This window comes from Coffea arabica, chromosome 8e, assembly GCF_036785885.1.
Source record: "Coffea arabica cultivar ET-39 chromosome 8e, Coffea Arabica ET-39 HiFi, whole genome shotgun sequence".
In the NCBI taxonomy this organism is placed as follows: Eukaryota; Viridiplantae; Streptophyta; class Magnoliopsida; order Gentianales; family Rubiaceae; genus Coffea; species Coffea arabica.
Genome location: NC_092324.1, coordinates 49818929 through 49837625, shown reverse-complemented (window position 1 = coordinate 49837625; position 18697 = coordinate 49818929). Strand labels below are relative to the sequence as shown.

The 18697-nt window shown below is 35.6% G+C and overlaps 3 protein-coding genes across 6 annotated transcripts; 1 reads left to right on the top strand and 2 right to left on the bottom strand.

Moving 5' to 3' along the window:
• The first annotated feature begins 3769 nt into the window (after positions 1-3769).
• Positions 3770-7852, top strand: LOC113723256 (AT-hook motif nuclear-localized protein 1). Of its 3 annotated transcripts, XM_027246428.2 has the most exons (6): positions 3770-4100; positions 4262-4731; positions 5776-5843; positions 6223-6354; positions 7041-7202; positions 7350-7852. In XM_027246428.2, the coding sequence occupies exons 2-6, from the start codon at positions 4332-4334 to the stop codon at positions 7572-7574; spliced, it is 987 nt and encodes a 328-aa protein (XP_027102229.1). In that variant the 5' UTR covers positions 3770-4100; positions 4262-4331; the 3' UTR covers positions 7575-7852. The 3 variants fall into 3 exon arrangements, with proteins under 3 accessions (XP_027102229.1, XP_027102230.1, XP_071917845.1); XM_027246429.2 differs by having other exon boundaries at positions 3770-4725; XM_072061744.1 differs by having other exon boundaries at positions 3770-4731.
• A 3508-nt stretch (positions 7853-11360) lies between these two features.
• On the bottom strand, positions 11361-14574 carry LOC113723253 (ATP-dependent Clp protease proteolytic subunit-related protein 2, chloroplastic). Of its 2 annotated transcripts, XM_027246425.2 has the most exons (9): positions 14417-14574; positions 14245-14288; positions 14073-14145; positions 13003-13123; positions 12615-12752; positions 12390-12506; positions 12018-12086; positions 11832-11927; positions 11361-11667 (listed from the first exon to the last, which is right to left on the bottom strand). In XM_027246425.2, exons 1-9 carry the CDS (start codon positions 14491-14493, stop codon positions 11533-11535), a joined length of 870 nt encoding a protein of 289 aa, XP_027102226.1. In that variant the 5' UTR covers positions 14494-14574; the 3' UTR covers positions 11361-11532. The 2 variants fall into 2 exon arrangements, with proteins under 2 accessions (XP_027102226.1, XP_071917726.1); XM_072061625.1 differs by lacking the exons at positions 14073-14145; positions 14245-14288 and having other exon boundaries at positions 14417-14562.
• A 680-nt stretch (positions 14575-15254) lies between these two features.
• On the bottom strand, positions 15255-17268 carry LOC140012947 (general transcription and DNA repair factor IIH subunit TFB5-like). Its single transcript, XM_072061626.1, has 3 exons — positions 17133-17268; positions 15811-15863; positions 15255-15657 (listed from the first exon to the last, which is right to left on the bottom strand). Exons 2-3 carry the CDS (start codon positions 15843-15845, stop codon positions 15480-15482), a joined length of 213 nt encoding a protein of 70 aa, XP_071917727.1. The 5' UTR covers positions 15846-15863; positions 17133-17268; the 3' UTR covers positions 15255-15479.
• Between the last annotated feature and the right edge of the window lie 1429 nt (positions 17269-18697).

The following is an 18697-nucleotide window of genomic DNA, read 5'->3' as shown; positions in this document are numbered from 1 at the left end:
TGTTTGGATTGTAGTTTTCTGCAGAAAAATTTTTACGTTTCGATGAATATATTTTTAAATCATTTTTTGAACTCGCATACATTAAATCGCTATAATACATTTTTTTATAAATAAATAACTCTTAAAAATAGCAATCTGAGCAGTGCATTTTTCTATTAAAAAAAAAAACTCTTAAAAATAGCAATCCGAACGAGCTGGATTTAAAAAACTTTGAGATCAGAACATCATTAATATTAAGATAGTAAGTTTAGGTTGAGATATTTGATTTAAGAATAGGAGTTACATGTAGTGTATTACTTTTTGGAGTTGAGCTTACCTTTTTCACTATCAAAATAAAATTAACTCAACATAGTTGACTGAGTTAAGCATTAGTCTTACACAAGCTATTAGATTAGGCAATTTAATTAATCATTTCGGCACCCACAAGGAAAAAAAAAAAATTGAACTGAAAAAAGTAACTCAACCTTTCAAATGAAGCATTGAAGTGGGCAAGTGGCAGTCTAGTGTGAAAATGATGATTTGAATTGAAAATTAAAGCTCTAATAGAAGAATTTATTTATTTCTATTGCTGCCCACTTGGAGTTGGAGGGATGATGCTGAAAACATATATGAACAGGTTAATTGCATAAACTTCAATAATGCATTAAATAAGACATGGCTTATATTAAAATAACATATACCCAGCAGAAGTATCGTAGAATGGAAAGAGAGAGGTGGCCATATAAAATTGGATTTCCGGACACAATCATCGCCTAATTGATATTATTATGTTGACATATTATTATTTTAAACAAAGCAGATTGTTCTTATCTAAAAACCTACTTTGCTTTTATTTATATTACTGGGATTTTTGTTTTTTCTCCAAACTAATTGCAATTTTTAAGTTTACACGTAAATATATAAATGTATAGTTAATAAAATTAGCTTTATATATTTGGTCTTGCATCTTGTTGCGGTCCCATGCACTGGTCAAATGCTGGTGGTCCAACTGATGCCTAATAAATATTTTAACCTGTCTTCTAATAAGACTGAGTAAAATAAAATTATTGTTCTTCATTATTACCAAAAAACAAAAATAAAATTGTTGTTCATATATAGGTATGTCAAAAGACATGAGAGACCTAACAAAACTAACAGATTACATAAACAATTTATGATGACCCAGTCGATGATATTCATGCATGAACATTGAGCACAAGAAATTTGAAAGAAATGGACAAGCTCTTTTTGTGTGTTTTGACTCAGTGAAATGAGTGATTGGCTGCAGACTTCAATGGCAAAAAAAAGTTCCATTGTTGCTAAAAAGGAGATGTTTTACTTATTTGATTTTTTTTTTTAAGATATATATTAGTATGAATTTTTACTTCTCTAACATTGCATTTTACTTCCTTATTAATTTTCAAATTATTTTTTTTCCAATAGATTAAGAGGAAAAAGCCAAAAACCCAAGCACCCTAAACTCTAGCGCTCTTGGAAACAAATTCATTGTAGTCAACCGACAACTTTCCAGCTTATCTTTTTGTGCTTCTGTATTTGATCTTTGCTGGAAAATTACCCAACTCTGCCCAATCTCACTAGTTACCCAATCTCACTAATTTTTATAATAGCATTCCGGCTTCTTTTTTTTTTAAAAAAAAAAAAAATTGTAGAGTCTAATAAATAAACACCATATGATAAAAATGATGGTGAGAGTGCCATTATATATATATAAAAAAAAAATAGAGTGCGATTAACATTTGCCCATTTGTTTTTTTTTTTCTTGAATTAAAGAATTCTGAAAACTTTTTTTTTTTTTTTAAAAAAAATAGGAATGACTAATTTTGACACAACGTTAATAACACACTGGTAATAATATGTTACTGCTTAACAACGCAAGTATTGATTTTCAACACGACATGATTAGAAGACATAATAAAATAGGTTCTAAGCTATCTTTAATTGACCGTATCAATAATGTAAACAGCACATATCAAGACCCTCGAATATTTAATAAGTTCGGATAACATATATATGTAGTAGTGTAGGCTTGCTTTATATTTTCAAACTTATTCTCAAAAGTAGGTCTGCCTTCAATATAAAATGTTTCATTATTTTGTGCATACTTAAAAATGCTTTTTAATTTTTATTCGATTAATATGTGTCAGGAAAACATCATTAGTCTTAACAAACAAGTGTGACTAAAGTGAAAAAAACGCAAAAGGGTCCTAAACAGAAGTACATACTCATACAAAAAACTGTGAGTTATGAAAGGGGAAGTACATACTATAGAATGGCCCGTGAGGCACCTAGAAAAAAGAAAAAAAAAAAACAGTTATTTTCTTGAGGAGGATCTATAGTGGACTTTTTTTTATTTAGGTGCTAAAAACACGGTTATTATTCGAGTGGTACTTTACTGTTTATTTGCTTTTTCCTATGAGTGAAAAATGATGCCTTGTACTCTTTTTTTTTTCTTGGATAGGAACCCAAAGGGGTGCCTTGTATTGTTAGATTAGATACCAATGGGGTGCAGGGTAAGAAATCTGTCTTGAGCCTCACTTTAGAGTTCTAATAATAACTGAAATAGTAATCCTCCAAAGCAAAGTAGTAGTAAATGGTACAAAATGCAAGATTGATCTTTCAAAAATTTTTTTTTTTCTTCTTCTCTCTTTTTTGCTAGATCCTTCAGCTACCAAACGGATAAAAAGCACTTCATTCAAGTTACTGACGCTAGCCTGTACAGGAGGAGCATTAGACATCTCTAAATTTGGTTAATTTTGCACTCAATTGTTGGGCATTCTGCTATTTTGTCCTCTAATTTTTTTTTTCTTGGACAAAATTACACATCATCATTTCTTGTTCATTTTGTTTTTGCCTACGGTTATCTTTTCTCAGAACCCATCTTTGCTTGCTTGGTCTTATCACTTATGTAGTAGTATAATGTAAACCATCCATCTACCTTTGATGTTTTCTCCAGCCAAAGAAGAGGAGACACGAGTAAAACTCAATGGTGACTGCAATTTGACTACAATTTTCAACACAAGAAAGAAAACAGAGAACCATAATTATTACTGCGGTTTATTGGTGACCAATTTGTCTACATTTTTCTTTTCTTTTGGGGATTTTGCTGACCAACTATGTGCCTGCAATGAAAAGCGAAAACACACACATTATTATTTTTATTATTATTTCTGGGATGTCTGTTAGAGCTTGTGGAGAATGAAAAAGAGCAAAGGAAAGTGGGGCAAGACAAATGAAGCAGTAAAAACTCCCGCCCGAGTCAGTGAAATGGGGTGAGATCTATTTCATTTTTTTGACACAATATAATATGGTAGTGGTACTACTAAACGGTCTAAAGGCTCAAATTCTTGAGCAAAGAAGAAAAAGGGAGAAGGAAAAAAAGGACCAGAAGTGGAAAAAGGGGAGATGACATTTTCCTCATATTTTCCTTTCCTCTTCTCATCATTATTCCTTCCTTTGTCTGTACTTGATGGATGCTTCAATCAGCCCTTTTAATAAATGAGAAAAATATTATTATATATTACTAAACAAATGTATTGTGGTATATGTGCATGTATCAGTGAGCATGTTCTCAAATATTTTTTTCCCTTTTTTTTTAAAAAAAGAGAGTGATGGTTGTCTTCATGCCTTGGCAACCTAATTTCACTTTTCCCAACTACAATTATTTTTTAATTTTTCTTTTTCTACCGGACTCCAACCATTTTCTTAACTAAAATACATAATTTCTCTGCTTTCACTAATTACTAATAATTAATGACCTACCAAATTTTAAATTCCGTTTTCTTTTTCTTTATTCTAAATTTTCTTTAATCTGAATTTGGACAAAACTGAGGAGAGTTAGCAACACAAATTAGCATTTTAACTCTCCCATTTTCCATTTTCCCATCGCTCGCCATGCCCAAAAATTCTGCCTTTCAATTCTTAACATCTCCGTTTTATCCCGGAAAATTCAAATTAATTTTTCCCAAAATTTTTCATCCTCCCCGTTAAATCTCGCTGCCTTTTTTTCTTTTTATTCTTTACCCGGTCAGCCTTTTTCTCATCAAAAAAATTTGAACTGAAAAAATGAACAGTCTGAGCAGCTTGCTTCTAGTTTGATCCAGGTTTACATTTTTGAGCTTTATTAAGAATTTCTGTAGCTGCTTGAACCATAAAGTCAAGTCCTTTTTAATTTTCGTTTTCTGGGTTTGGTTTTGTGCTCTTGCCCATTTTCTCTTGATTTTCTGGGTTTATGTCTTGGAATTTTATGGTGTTTTGTTCTCAGGGAAATGATGGGTTTTTGAAAAGAAGTTGACAGCGATTTTTTTTTAGTGTGGGGGAGTTTCTTTTTAAGTATGGAAGGGAGGGAAGGAATGAGTAGCACTGGAGTTACAGTGGTGGGATCAGATGCTCCATCAGACTACCATGTGGCTCCTAGGACCACTGAAAATCCATCTCAAGTGAGTGGATCAACACCAGCTATAGGACCCCAAGTGGGTGTCACTCCGCCGCCGGCGACGGCGCCGGCCGGAATGGTGGCTGCCACCACCACAGCGAAGAAGAAGAGGGGCAGGCCTCGAAAATACGGCCCAGATGGGTCAGTAACTAGTATGGCACTCTCCCCTAAGCCAATTTCGTCGTCGGTACCGCCTCCGGTGATTGACTTCTCGTCGGAGAAACGTGGGAAAGTCCGACCAGCTGGGTCATCTGGCAAGCACCACCAGCCTAGGGTGGAGATGGAAGGCCTAGGTAATGGTAAAGTACTAAAGTTCACCTTTCCTGGCTTAATTCTGTAGCTGAGTTTTTGTTAAAGCTCGTATCTTGCATGCATGTTAACGGGTTTTGGTAGTGGGATTAATGTATATTTTGTTTGGATACGAGAGCATAGTTTGTGAAGGGGTTTTAGGAGATGATGTTAGGTTGTAGTTGTGGGACCTGTGAATAGATGCCCCAACTAAGATCTTGATGTTAATACGTGGTTTCTGAAAGTCAGGTTTGTTTTTTCGGTTGGTGTGGAAGAATGAGGGAATTAGACTTAAATGTTTGTTTGGTGCTTCTCACTTTTCCGGGGGAAGAGGGATGTGATCGTGGAAGCTGTTTTCTTGTGTACTTTGTATTGTCTGGTAAATACTTTTCCAGTAAATGGTAAAGCTGTATTCGATTATGGACCTTCTTGATCTAATGCATAAAATGACAGGAGTGGTTGCTTACTAATTTTAGGGCATACTAACTTGTTATGGATTGTTGCTTTTTGCAAATTGCTAAAGCGCCTGGAAGTTCATCAGCATGACACATTGCATTTATTCTGATTCTGTTAGAAAGCTGGTCTTTTTGAAGTTATGGCATTCAGTCTGCTGTCCATGTGCTACGCTCTTAGCCAAACTTAAACTTTTTATGTTTTTTGGCTCTAGCGGTTTTGATTGCCACTGCCCTATTTGTTTGTTGAAGCACTATCCCTAGTATCTACCAAGTTAGTATCTCAGCTGCTTTGTGCCAGTAGATTTTGGATGAGGATATTTGGTCCTTTGCAAAACACATATAGTACAGAGCATCTTTTTGAGAATGCATCTTTTGCGTACTGCTTAACATCATCGTTTTAACTTGCTGTTCTAGCTGAAGGAAAACTAACGGCATTGCTTTCATTTTTTTAAAAATTTTTTTGTACGTTTTTATGCATTGCTTCCCTTTGTGAATGTTGTTTTTCAGTTCAAGCTCTTAGCAAATTGAAAAAATTCAATGCAGAATGTGAAGATATTTTTTGGCGCATAATTAGAACCTTTTTTTTCCTGTTGTCTGCAGGTGAATGGGTTTCATGCTCGGTTGGAGCTAATTTTACACCCCATATTATTACTGTTAATGCGGGAGAGGTATGATAGTCTAATCAATTAGTTGTCAGTTTTTGCAAAATTTTGCTTTCTGCTCTTAATGAGACTTAAAATTTTTTTTAATTCCTTTTTGAGTGAAACTTTAATATCTTGAGCTAGAGATGTAACCTATTACTGGAAAATAAGAGTCAAAGTACAACATCAAGTTTAAATAGATGTCTCTACTGTTTGAAAATTTCTAACTACTGGAGGTCTGTGAAAAGTTTTCTACTTAATAATTAGTGCTGGTTTGGACATTTTAGGGGACATAATTGGCTTTCTAAGGAAGAACTCTGTAGTTTCAAATTTTCATCTTGAAATTTTCATGAAAATGAAGCTATTGGTTGAAGTTCACGATACTGATTATTGTTTGGTTTTCCAGGATGTCACCATGAAGGTAATATCATTCTCTCAGCAGGGGCCTAGAGCCATATGTATTCTGTCTGCTAATGGTGTAATTTCAAGTGTCACTCTTCGTCAGCCTGATTCTTCTGGTGGTACATTGACATATGAGGTGCTGTGACTTGTCAATTATTTTCTTTATATGGTTAACAGTGTGGATATATTAACCACTACTTTGTCGCCTCCTTTTAGTCATTAAGGCGATTTACGAAATTTGTCTGAATTTGGGTTCTCTATGTCTAGTGCTTTGATTAACTGTTAACTTATATGTGTAGTATCTGTAATCGGGATATACTCTTTGAACTTTTGGCCACTATGGACTTTGCTATCTTCTTCGCTAATCTAGTTTGCCAGGATGGATGCTTCTCTGAAGCTGAAGTTGAACTGTGTACAGAGCTTTGAAAATGGATTTTTTTGCATGTTTGGAAGAGTTATAATATTTTAGATGGATTGTTGGGAATCCTACTACAGTCCCTTAATTCACAACTGAATTATTATGTTTCTTGAGATTCTTATTGGTCTCTTATTCCACTTGAGTGAAAAATACCGTCAGATTCTACGTTCTGGCAAGTTTTGTGCAAAATATAGGGTGGACTTTTTTCTCACCCTATATTTCTTTCTGGAAAAGGATCTATCGCTCTGTTGAGTTGCAGTTGAACCAGCATGACCATGTTGAATTGTTTGGATTGCGTATGTAAAAGCTTCAGATGTTACTTGTTGAGTGCCAATTGGTCGATTAAATTTTTGTTGCTTTAGCGTTGACACATTTGTTATGGTTAACCATTTTTGTTCTGGCAGGGTCGTTTTGAGATACTCTCGTTAACTGGATCATTCATGCCATCTGAGACTGGAGGGATAAGGAACAGATCTGGTGGTATGAGCGTCTCTTTAGCAAGCCCTGACGGACGTGTTGTTGGTGGCGGAGTTGCTGGTCTACTAGTTGCTGCTAGTCCTGTCCAGGTACTAACTTTATGTTTCTGCCTTACCTATTCCTCTTCTGCTTCATTTAAGGAGGAGCTTTTTGGATTCTTCTAATGATTAGAATCGTCTTCCAAATTGACGTCCGACCATAGGTTCTGATGATTTCACTTTTTTGGCATGAACCAGATCGTTGTAGGCAGCTTCCTGGCTGGAAACCAACACGAGCCGAAGACCAAGAAGCAAAAGGCTGACCACATAACAGTGAACCCATCTGTTGCTTATCCTATCTCGAGTGCAGAAGTCGAGGACCCATATCGCACTTCCTCTTCCTTCCGTGGAGAAAATTGGTCATCGATGCCGCCTGATTCAAGGAATAAGCCAGCTGACATCAACGTAACTCTGCATGGTTAATAAAATTTCGGCCCCCCCGTCTACGCAGAAGTTCGTGACTGACCAACCGCATTGGTATTTGTCCAGAATTATGAATCTCACCCCTCCTGTTGTTTGTTTGTAATCCTAGTACCGGCATGTTGATTTCCAGTGAGGTTTGTTGGAGTAAATTTAACTAGTTTAGTGCATTAAGCCGGACCGGCTTCTTCGCCTGTTTCCTGTTGTAGAATGTTTTTTAGATGTAAAATTATTGACTTCTGAAGTTCAATTCTTATCTGAGCATATGCGTTGTGATTTCAGTCCCTGTTGACATTCTTGCCTTTTGCGGTCCATGACTTTACACGCTGCCTGTCTGGATTCAATTACTCTCTTCTATGTAGTAGAAAAATATTTCAGAATTTGGCCGATATATCAATCTTTTCAAAGCTGTAATTTCCTCGAAGGTTCCAATTCCTTTTTTGGTGTTGAGGAAGAGACGTTAAGTCAAGAGTAAAGAGTAAATGCGCAAAATGTTACTAATGTTGACAACTGATTGCCCGAATTGGAGATTATCGTCAAATCCACACTTTTTTTTTTTTTTTTTGTTTTTTAACTTCATCTGTTTACGCTAGCTACCGTAAAGCCGGAAATTGCACATAGACGTGGAAAATGATTTATTAAGTACTGGTACGGTACATAAATTTCTTGGTTTCACACTTTTTCGGTCTTTGTATTTTTCTGTGAAAGTTCTTGCAAAAGTTTTATGCTTTCTTTCTCCATCACACCAAGAATCATAAATCAACGTCAACCTGAAAGTTCCCTTGGTGTCGTCCTGCTGTCGAGGCTCCTCCCGGGGAAAAAAAAATTAAAACGTACACAGAAAGCCTTTTCAAAGTAACCTGAAGCCCTTGTCCTCAACCAAAAAGGAAAAAGGGGAAGAGAGAGAGGGAGAGAAGATAAAGGACCAAGAAGAATCCAATAAACTTGATATTGAGGAAATTGATCAATTGGTAACAGACCATATCTGGCGCTGTATTTGGGTTAAAAAATTATCTGACGTAAAGGAGAATGAAGAGAAGACAAAGGTAACTAACATTTATTAATCTAACTAATTATAGAGCATTGTGCTCCCATAGCAATCGAACCTTAAATCAGACAATGATAAATAACTTCACTACCAAATGCGCAGTTTTCAGTTTTCCACAATTTATTTAGTATGAATATTTGTTTGGCCTGTGGTTAAATTTATTTTGAGGTACAATATATTATGCCGAAATTTTTTTTTCAGAATACGCAAATTGTATTTTGATTTGACCACACTATCTATGTAGTAATATTTCTCCTTATCCCTAGATTTTGAGCATATCCGCCGCCACCTCTTTTAACATGGGAAGGATGTCGGATCAGACTGAAGCCAACCCAAAAAAGAAAAAAAAAAAAGGAAAGAGAAAAGAAAGTTGATGGAGCCAAACATGAAATTTCAGTTCATTGGAAATTAGGCATAGAATTGTTGACAATTTTAATCTGGGAAAGAAGGATGAATGTGTTTATTTCGCTGGTTCTTCCTTGAACAGGAGGGTTTCTTGTTCTTTCTTGGAAGATACTCAAACGCAAACTGCGCCCAGTAAATGCACCATTCAATAAAAAAGAAAAAAAAAAGCAAGTCAATGGCAATACAATAATATGTTTAGATTAGTTACAAAGCAGCATTCTGTCATGAATATTGTAAAATTGCACAAATTAATGTTGTCCAAGGCAGCACTCAGTTTTTGAAGATAGAGACCAACGAGAGTTCTATCAATGGCTAATTTATAGTACATGCGGATGAGAAAACTTCCACGGCAACACCTCAACTCACCCTGTTTAAAGTTCAAAACCGAACTGATCAGTTGTGTTATTGCATTTCTTATTAGAACAATAGAAGAGAAATAACATATTTTACCATTTCAGGGAATTTCGTGGTACACGCAGAAAAGCTTTAAGCAGCTTATGTGGACTAACTCATTTCTCATGATGCAATTTTGCTTGGATCAACCTCCCAGCGTTAATTTTCTGAGAAGAAACCCTTGCAGTATTTTGCTAACAAAAGATCACTATAAAAAGATGGAGCCAACGTCTTCCCAACACAGATAGCACCACCTTTTCTTTTTTCTTTTTTTTTTTTTGTATATTGCAATTTACAGGGCATGAAATTTGGGTTGGAGCTCATTTTTCTGCTCATAATCTTGGTTGGGGCGGCAACTCATCTGGTGCTACTAAGTTGCTCATTGTCATCATATGGCGGCCTCGTTGAGCGTTCCACCAGCCGAGCTTTTGTGTTTATTTTGTCTAATACCATTATAAGCTCCATTCTTGTCAAAAGTTATAGGCCATCTGCAGAATACTACACCGAATTCTTGCCTTGTGGAGACTTTTATGACCAAGCAGAAGAAAAACAAAGTGAAGAGATGATCCGTGATGATATCGAAAGCAGCTCTGCTAGCAGCAGCGATGGTGATGATGATGAAGAAGAAAAAGAAGAAGATGATGATGACGATGATAGCGACAGTAATGATGAAATTGGTTGGGGTAATGATGATGAAGAATATGATGAAACTTTAGAGACTAGAATTGAGGCTTTCATAGCCAAAGTCATCAGTGGTTGGAAAGAAGAGCTATTAGCAGACAAGCTCGACTGCATACAAGTGGACTAGATTTTAAGAGATCCCTTGTTCAAGTTTCAGAAGCTCTGGTGGACTATGATAGTTGGGTTTTATGATTCCTTTTTTCTTGTTTTTCCCTCAGTTTGAAGATTACATGCCTCTCCTTTTTATGGGGCTGTCATCTTCATTGTGCAAGTACAGTTTGTACAGTCAAAGCTTGGTGTAGGTGCATGCATTCGTGCATGTGCTTGTGCGTGTTTTTTTTTTTTTTTGTTAAAAATAAAAACTAGCTAAATATATTACCAGTAAATCAATCATACCTTATGTACTTGCGAGAAAGTATGATTTGGTCATTTATTTCGTGTTTGAAGCAAGTTTGGATTGAAATGTTTTGAAATAAAATAATTTACTTTACAAATTTCAATCACCCTTTTATCTTTCCAATCGTCTTTTTATTTCACATACATCACATCACAAAAAGTATTACAGTAATTATATCAAATAAATCATCCAAATAAACTCCTATCCAAACAAAGCCAAAAAGTATTACAGTAATTATATCAAATAAATCATCCAAATAAACTCCTATCCAAACAAAGCCAGTGTAAGTTCTCAATGGTTTCTGTAAGTGCTCATTTAAACTTGAAAAAGTCCACTCATATTATTCAGTTGACCACAACTTTGTGGCGATAATGATTTGTTAAATGAAACAAAGGTTATCCTCAACACCAGTGATGATATATTTCTCTGCTTTGCCATTTACTGGAAAAGCTCATCTCCAGATTAAATATCCCTTTCTCCCAAGAATGTGCTTATGATCATGTGGTCAACCGCATTCGGCAAAGCCAATATATCATAATCTATGTGAAGGGCCGATGTTAAGCAACTCCTATCTACGGTAGAAACTTAAGGTCATGATTTTGCAAGCAGATTCCACTTCTAAAATAAGAAACTGCAGGGTCTGCTCCACAAACACCAACATACTTATTGCGCGTAGACATGGCAGCATATTCTGCTATATCTGCTACTCAAGCAAGAGAAGAGCCCTGCTAGAATAATGGCAGCCTATAGTTGTCCCACCATGCCCTAGCAGCAACCCCACTACATTATCTAAAAATGAAAATTTAATATTCCCCATGATATCTTCTGCTTAGAGTGAGATCTAGCAAAAGAAAACTTCAAGAGATTCAGGAAAAATATGAAAATAATTCAGTATGTAAGCCAGTAGATGACGAAAGGCAAGCATCAATTACACAGTCGCCAATTCATTCGATTCATCACCTCAAAACTCAGGAATATCTTCTCTGGTATAAATAGTCAACAACCTTTTCATTTGTCTGTGACAAGCAATGAATAAGCTAACCAAGACCTGTAGACTCCTTCTTTGGAGCATCAGCCTTAATACGTGGAGGCCTTACTATGCGATCAATAAGACCATATTCAAGGGCTTCTTGAGCATTGAACCGCTTCATTCGACTTAAATCCTTGTGAATCTGCACAACAACATTCAGCTATTACGCTGATAAGCCAGACAAAATAAAATACGCAAATTGACAAGAAGGAAGATGAGACAGAGAAGTTTGCCACTTCCACGTTCTTTAAAACTTTAAAAAACAATTTTATCAGTCAATCTGAGAGCGGATATGGCAAGCCATACCTTTTCAACTGGTTGGCCAGTTTTCTGTGCCAACTCCTTGAAGAGGTAATCCCTAATTCTGATAAGTTCGTCTGCTTCATTACGAATGTCATCAGCCTGCCCAACAAAAAAGGGTAATCATCATTACGTTTAAAAGAAACTATTGGAGTCAAACTCATAGAATAATAAAGAGGGCTATAATTGCACCTGGCCCCGAGCAGCCCCAGCAGGAGATTGTAATGCAATTCTTGAAAGTGGCATTGCAAATCGATTGCCCTTTAGATCATAAGATGTCAAAAGGCTCAATGGTCAGAGAGAACCGAAAGTCGGTCATGTTATTAAAAGAGATCACTTGTAGTGAAACAACAGCATAAGAAAGCAAAATGCAAATAATTCTACCCTATACATACACTCTTACAGAACACTATCAAACATAAACCAACTGAAAGTCCTTTTAAGTAGATAAAATTGTGATCTATAACTACTAATAGATCTGTGATAGTTTAGTTAACTGATCAAAATGACGTATATCAGACAGCAATAAGCCTGATATTTGACTTTTTCAGAAGAAATCATTACCTTTTCACCTGCAGCAAGAAGAAAGCCAGCCAGATTATAGGCATAGCCCACACAGTGGGTGGCAACAGGGCTTTTCAAGCTCTGCATCGTGTCATATATAGCCATGCTTGGAGTAAGCTGCAAAAGGAGGAAATTTCAGAAAAAATGAGAGCTACACCAGAAGCAAGAAGATGTGAAAACAAAACCAAAAATTAATTTGTACAGAAGTTTAAATAACCAACTCACATCCCCACCAGGGCCATTGATATACATGTACAGCTTCTTGGAGTCTTCAATGCTGTCAAGGTACAGCATGGTTGCCAGTATCTGATTGCTGAATTCTTCATCTATATTTTGCCCAATAAATATAACACGTTCACGATACTGCATCAGAAAACTTGGTGAACTACTTTTTTATGCAAGAAAAGGAACAAGCAAAGATCACACAGAAAAATTAGGCAAGAATTTTGTAAGGATGAGAATCCACCCATTAACTTAGGCTCAAAAAAGGAACAGTTGAAACACAAATGATCTAGGTCAATTGTTTGGTTGTATATTCCAATATGTATGAACTCCAGACAACTAGAATTGCATGAGTTACATCTAAGTTGTAGAAAGCAGCCAATTGACTTACAAGAGCATTCCACAAATCTACCCACTGCCAAGTCCCTTCAGTCACATTTCTGTAAGGCACTCTTGGTGTCCCTATCGGCATCATTGTAATACGTGCACGAGTTGCCTTAGTGTCACATGATCTGGAAATGAAGAAATGAATAGATTCAATACATTCTACTAAAAATGTTTTATGTGGCATGATGCAGTATAGCAGATGTGGACCTTGTACACAGACAATGGTGACATAAAATTGAAACATTCTTGTGCTTATACACACAGTTTTGTATCTTCATAGGCATATATGCCGATATTAACCAGAAACTTATGCTTTGCCACCAGGAACGACACATCAGAAATTTTCAAATCTTCTAAAGAAATGCTTGTAGGCAAATCAAAAGCATGCACTAAAATATACACATTGCATAGCAAGAAAAGCAACTAAGGAAACCAGCCTGGCACAATAATCTCGCATCTACTAATATAAAATTTGCACAAGGAGTAAAAAGCTGGAAGCAAGGGGAGAAGTAGTTTGGGAGCTGCCCTGCCACAACCTCAATCTCTCCGCCGACCTGATGCTTGTAATTTCATCAAATGTAAGACAAGAATTCAGGATGAACATTCAAACTCTTTCATCAAACTTAATATTACACCAATTGGCCCAATAGCCAAAAAAAAAAAAAAGAGTTGTAAGAACTCTGAACTTTCGCCTTAACCCTTCCTAGCCCAACAAAATTCAACGTGGCCCACAAAAGAAGGGGACTTGGTAGCAAGGGTGGTGCATTTCCTGTATTTTTACCTGATAATTCAGTGAATCATCAGAATATAAATACGTCAATGCAATATCACCCAGCTAAAAGGTTGCAAAATCAAGTAGACAAATTAGCCTGCCAAATAAGTGACTCACTCCTTTAAAAATTTTCCAGAAAATTTTCACAAATTCTAGCTCACCGAACAAAATTCACCAACTAATATTACCCAATTAACTTGAAAGACCTAATTAATCCATAAATATGATCAATGAACATTTGAAGCCAAAAAAGAGAAAAGAAAAGAAAACTGAAAACCCATAAAATGGAGCCCAAAGACTACCTGGATTCGATGCTTTGGTAAACTCTATTATAGAATTCGACATTCAGGTTGTTTTTTGAAATCCCATAAGAATCTGTAAAAAATAATAATAATAATAATAATAAAGCTGAAGTTCACCAAACCTCCAAAACCCATAAAAGATAAAGCAATTAACTTAATGAATTTCACATACTTGGGCATTGAACCCTTAAACCCACATAGACTTTGCTTGCACAACTGCAAAACACACAGAAAAGGATTCCAGAGTTATGAAGGGAAAAAGATGCTTTTTTTTCATTTTTTTCTTAATTCTGTATCGAGAAAGCATATAGAAAATAAATTTCTAAGTGGAAGAGAAAGGGTACCTGAGAGAAGGCTGAGGGGTTCTAGTGCTGGAGCGGAGACATGAAGAAGTGGCGGGATGGAGAGAGACTACTGCCATCGTTGCTGGATAGAGTGACCGAGGAAGAGGCAAGAGAAAGGCTGTTTATGACATCTGATGGAAACGCGCGAGGGCAAAAGTGCGTTTTCCAGTTACGAACTTGAAGTCGCGCTACTTGGTACGAGTTTATTTAGCCTAGTTGCCCTGTAGTAATGAAGTTCGGTCCGAACCAGGGAAGCCCGTGCAAGCTTTGGATCTAGAGGCTTGGAAGAGTAGAAAACTGCACTAATTATTTTAGCAATGTACGCTACCAATGATCATAAAAATTTAGTGTTGACAGTGCTCCCTTTTTTTTTTTTTTTTTTTTTGTGAAGTCTAAGGCTAAACATTTTACAACTCCAGAATTAATATAATTTTCATTCTTGGATTAGAATCAGCTTGGATAGAGTGAGTTCATTTGGATCATTTTGTCTAACAAGCAACAATTTACATGAACTGCTAGTAATTCCTTTGATGCCGAAATATTAAGTCTTTGCATGCCAAAAATTAATCGAGTATTGGACAAGCTTTCCCAGTGGGAAAATGATCAATGTAGTAAAGAAATGGATTGTGATTGAAGACTGGCACTCTGTGAAAATATCAGTCACCTTCAAAGAAATCTGTCTCGTAAATCCAGTAGTTAACAAACAAGTAGCATTGGCAATGCAACAAAAACAGTTAATAAAGGAAAGCTAAATTTACTCGAACCCTGAAAAAACTGAAGATAAAAAAAAAAAATCCAGAGTTTAACTGATAAGCTCTTCAAGTTCTCACTTTCAATCTCTAAGAATGCAACCGCAACCAAATTTATATAGTAGTCATAACAAAATTGTATGCCATGCATGCTTAGCATTAGGTTGACTAACAGCCGAAAGAACTAGTAACATCAAGTGAAGCTCAGAAATCTCATTTTCTTCTTCCTTCAACCCATCAAGAATAAAGCAACTGCCTGCTTTGATATACCAAAAGACTGTTGCAGAGGCATCATTAAACTTCACTTGAAAGCATTAAGAAGGCTTCTCATAAGTATTCTGCTCCCTGAATTCTGCAATGGCTGATCTTATCATTCCAGCAACATCAGATCGTACAAAGAGATGAGTGTTATCTAAAACATGTATAATAAACTTCTGTGATTGAGGTAGTGCTGCATTCATGTTGATGATGAATTGAGCCATGGGTACGTCACTGCATGGACAGAAGATACGGTGTTGGTTAAAAGAAAGCTAGAACAAGATGCAGAAACATGACGTGCAATGCGTCACAGTTAGTCAATGAAAGCAAAAAATTAACAAACAGAAAATAACATTCCCTTAACAAATGGAGAAAAAGGTGATTTACCATGAAATCATCAGTCCCTTGATGGCATTCACCATGTTGTCCAGATTTATAATCTGGAGTCAAAATAAAGGTGTGTAAGAGGATAATAACCATCCACAGAATATAAATGACGCATGGAATGTTACAACTTAAATCTAGGATAGAGGAACATCTAGTTAACAAGCAAGTAGCAGACGATATAGAAAGCGATCTATTCAAACAATCTTCCTCAATTATAATTTACAAGGGCACAGTTTCGTTAACTCATCAATAGATTCTGCTAGCAATAAGAGTGACACAATAGTTTTCCAAGATCTCTTCCAGAAAATGCAATGCAAACAAAGTTGTTTCTCATGTTACTCCAATGAGTTGTCCACTATTACCCCAGCATTTTATCAAAAAATTATGTAGATGTCATTGCCTGAGTACTGTAGTTGAGTTGTAACCAGGAAAATGCCATACATATTGCTTTGGTTTAACAACTTAGGATTATTATCATGAAAAACAGAGATACTTGTGTAACCTGATGCACATATAGTTGAACTCTGTGCACCAGAAAATATGAGAGTTAGCAACCCCCATGTCGTCTTTGGTGATACCACCATGATTCTGATACGTGAGAATTCATATCAGTTTGGTAGTGGTATCATCAAATGATGAAGCAAGACAACAAGCATGAATGATAGTTTATAACACATAAATAACAATCAAATTATATGAAACTGAGCTATCAGATATCGACTTGATCTTGCAAAAGCAGTTTACAGGAAATGGTTGATCAGATACATGTGCGGGACTTAAGGTGCCAGATAACACCAATTATGGAGGTTAAACAACTGAGATTTTCAAACATGCACCAAATACAGGAATTTAATTCATAAAACCAATACTTTCTTTGACAAAAAACAGCTACAGGCTTAAACATAGTAGGATACCATAATTTCACAACCACAGGGTAGAGAACAAAAAGAAACTACTCAAATTAGTAATTTGAAAGCTTATCTCCTAATTGGTTGTATACGACAACTCTCCAACATATCATTCATCCGAGCCAAAATTCAAGGGTTCTTACAATTCCCATTTAATAAACCGAATTTGCCTCAACAACCAAGGTTCTTGGTATCGATAGAAAAATTCATCGCACAGGTTTGAGCCCTTAGCCCATTAGAAAAAGCTACACGTGGACTTCTAAGTCTTCACCAAACTAACCAACCACGAAGAACTACATATATCTGATTACCACGAACCTAGGATCAGCTGAAGTAAGCTCTATTCAAGCAACTCGTGCATTTTGGTTAAATAATTACTCAAATGAAGCAGATAATCAAGAAATCAGAACAAACCTCGTCGAGTCAGAGAGAGAGAGAGAGGGGAGGTACTGAAAAGACTGTGACCGAGAAACAGAGCAGATTGCGGTTGGATGCCAAAGCTGACGGAGAAGGGTTTTTAGCCGTGCTAAACATTTTGCACAATTATTGGAAAATTGCAGGGTGAGTCCCCTAAGTTTTGGAGTTTGAACGAGTCTCATTTTTGCTTCTTTGCCTTCTTGTGTTTCATCTTTAACATTTTATTCTTTTATACTAAATTTCAATTTACTCCCTTAGGTTTTAACATTACATTGAGGAAAAGAGTTAGTACAGCTTTTGTGAGTTCGATGAATAAATTTATCCACTCTAATGTTCCAAAAAAAAAAATGAGATCCGACGGAAAGAGTAATTCTCAGTTGTTGAAATGGTTTTAAATTATGAGATACACACCACTTAATGATCTTCCAAATTTAAGTTGTCCATTTAATTTATAAAGAATAAATTTCCTTAGTGGAATGGACAAAACAAAAATCAGAAAACTACTCAAGATTTTGCACCCATGGTACAAAATTATAATGAGGTTTTGTATTACTTTAGTCCAATATTTTCTGGCCGTCGTACCATCCAACGATTAGCATTTTGCATCAAGACAATTTAATTAGGACTAACTTTACTTTACACTTCCAAATTTGTATCATTTTATTAGTACTTTAAATTCAATTATAAACTCCTTGCACCCTAAGCTCTTCATTTTAGACACTTTATACTTTAAACTCTCAAGTTTGTCCTATTCAAATCCAATCAATGACAAAATTAGCAAAATTAACGGTATAAAAAACCTATAAATTAATGACAGTGCGCTGAAAATGAGCAAAAGAAGTCAAGGTATTGCAGTTAGAACAGAATGACACATTATCATTAATTTACACTGTCTTTTTTGTCGTTAATTTGTGTTGATGATATTAGTGATTGGAACTACATAAATCAATAACAATGTGCTTAAAGTGGTAAAAAAAAAAAAGCTAATGGATCGAAAATAGGACAAAATAATATATTATCATTAATTTACACTATTCTTTATCTCATTAATTTAGCTTGGAACTATACAAATCAATAACAATGTGCTTAAAGTGGTAAAAAAAAAAAAGCTAATGGATCGAAAATAGGACAAAATAATATATTATCATTAATTTACACTATCCTTTATCTCATTAATTTAGCTAACATTGTCATTGATTGACTTAACTTAGATAAACTTAAAAATTTAGGGTGCCAAATGTCTAAAATTGAGAGTATAATTTGCAAAGTATTTAAAATCAAAATTTAGAATGCAAAATGAAAATGTGGAACAAGTTTGAAGGTGCAAAGTGGAGTTAGTCTATTCATTTATGGTATTTACTATACATCCCACAAGTGTAGAAATTCTAGCCCAAAAAAAATGATAATACCAGAATTAAAATCGCCACTGCTTAACTTCCTGCTTTGTCTAGAGCACTCATTTTTCGGGTAATCTGCTAGATAATATCTACATGAGCATTGAGCATTAAGAGTGAATACATGACGAGGAGGAAATGCAAGTTAAGAAAACAACAGCAACAACG

What these genes read in the sequence shown, in the direction of transcription:
- LOC140012947 (XM_072061626.1), bottom strand. Translation starts at nt 15,845, where the DNA reads ATGGTGAATGCCATCAAGGGACTGATGATTTCATG. An exon ending in AAGGGACTGATGATTTCATG is followed by an intron (nt 15,658 to 15,810) that starts GTAAATCACCTT and finishes CTGTCCATGCAG; the next exon opens with TGACGTACCCATGGCTCAAT.
- LOC113723256 (XM_027246428.2), top strand. Translation starts at nt 4,332, where the DNA reads ATGGAAGGGAGGGAAGGAATGAGTAGCACTGGAGTTACAGTGGTGGGA. An exon ending in GATGGAAGGCCTAGGTAATG is followed by an intron (nt 4,732 to 5,775) that starts GTAAAGTACTAA and finishes TGTTGTCTGCAG; the next exon opens with GTGAATGGGTTTCATGCTCG. An exon ending in TTGCTGCTAGTCCTGTCCAG is followed by an intron (nt 7,203 to 7,349) that starts GTACTAACTTTA and finishes GGCATGAACCAG; the next exon opens with ATCGTTGTAGGCAGCTTCCT.
- LOC113723253 (XM_027246425.2), bottom strand. Translation starts at nt 14,493, where the DNA reads ATGGCAGTAGTCTCTCTCCATCCCGCCACTTCTTCATGTCTCCGCTCC. An exon ending in TTTAAGGGTTCAATGCCCAA is followed by an intron (nt 14,146 to 14,244) that starts GTATGTGAAATT and finishes TATTTTTTACAG; the next exon opens with ATTCTTATGGGATTTCAAAA. An exon ending in TAGATTTGTGGAATGCTCTT is followed by an intron (nt 12,753 to 13,002) that starts GTAAGTCAATTG and finishes TTTCTGATGCAG; the next exon opens with TATCGTGAACGTGTTATATT.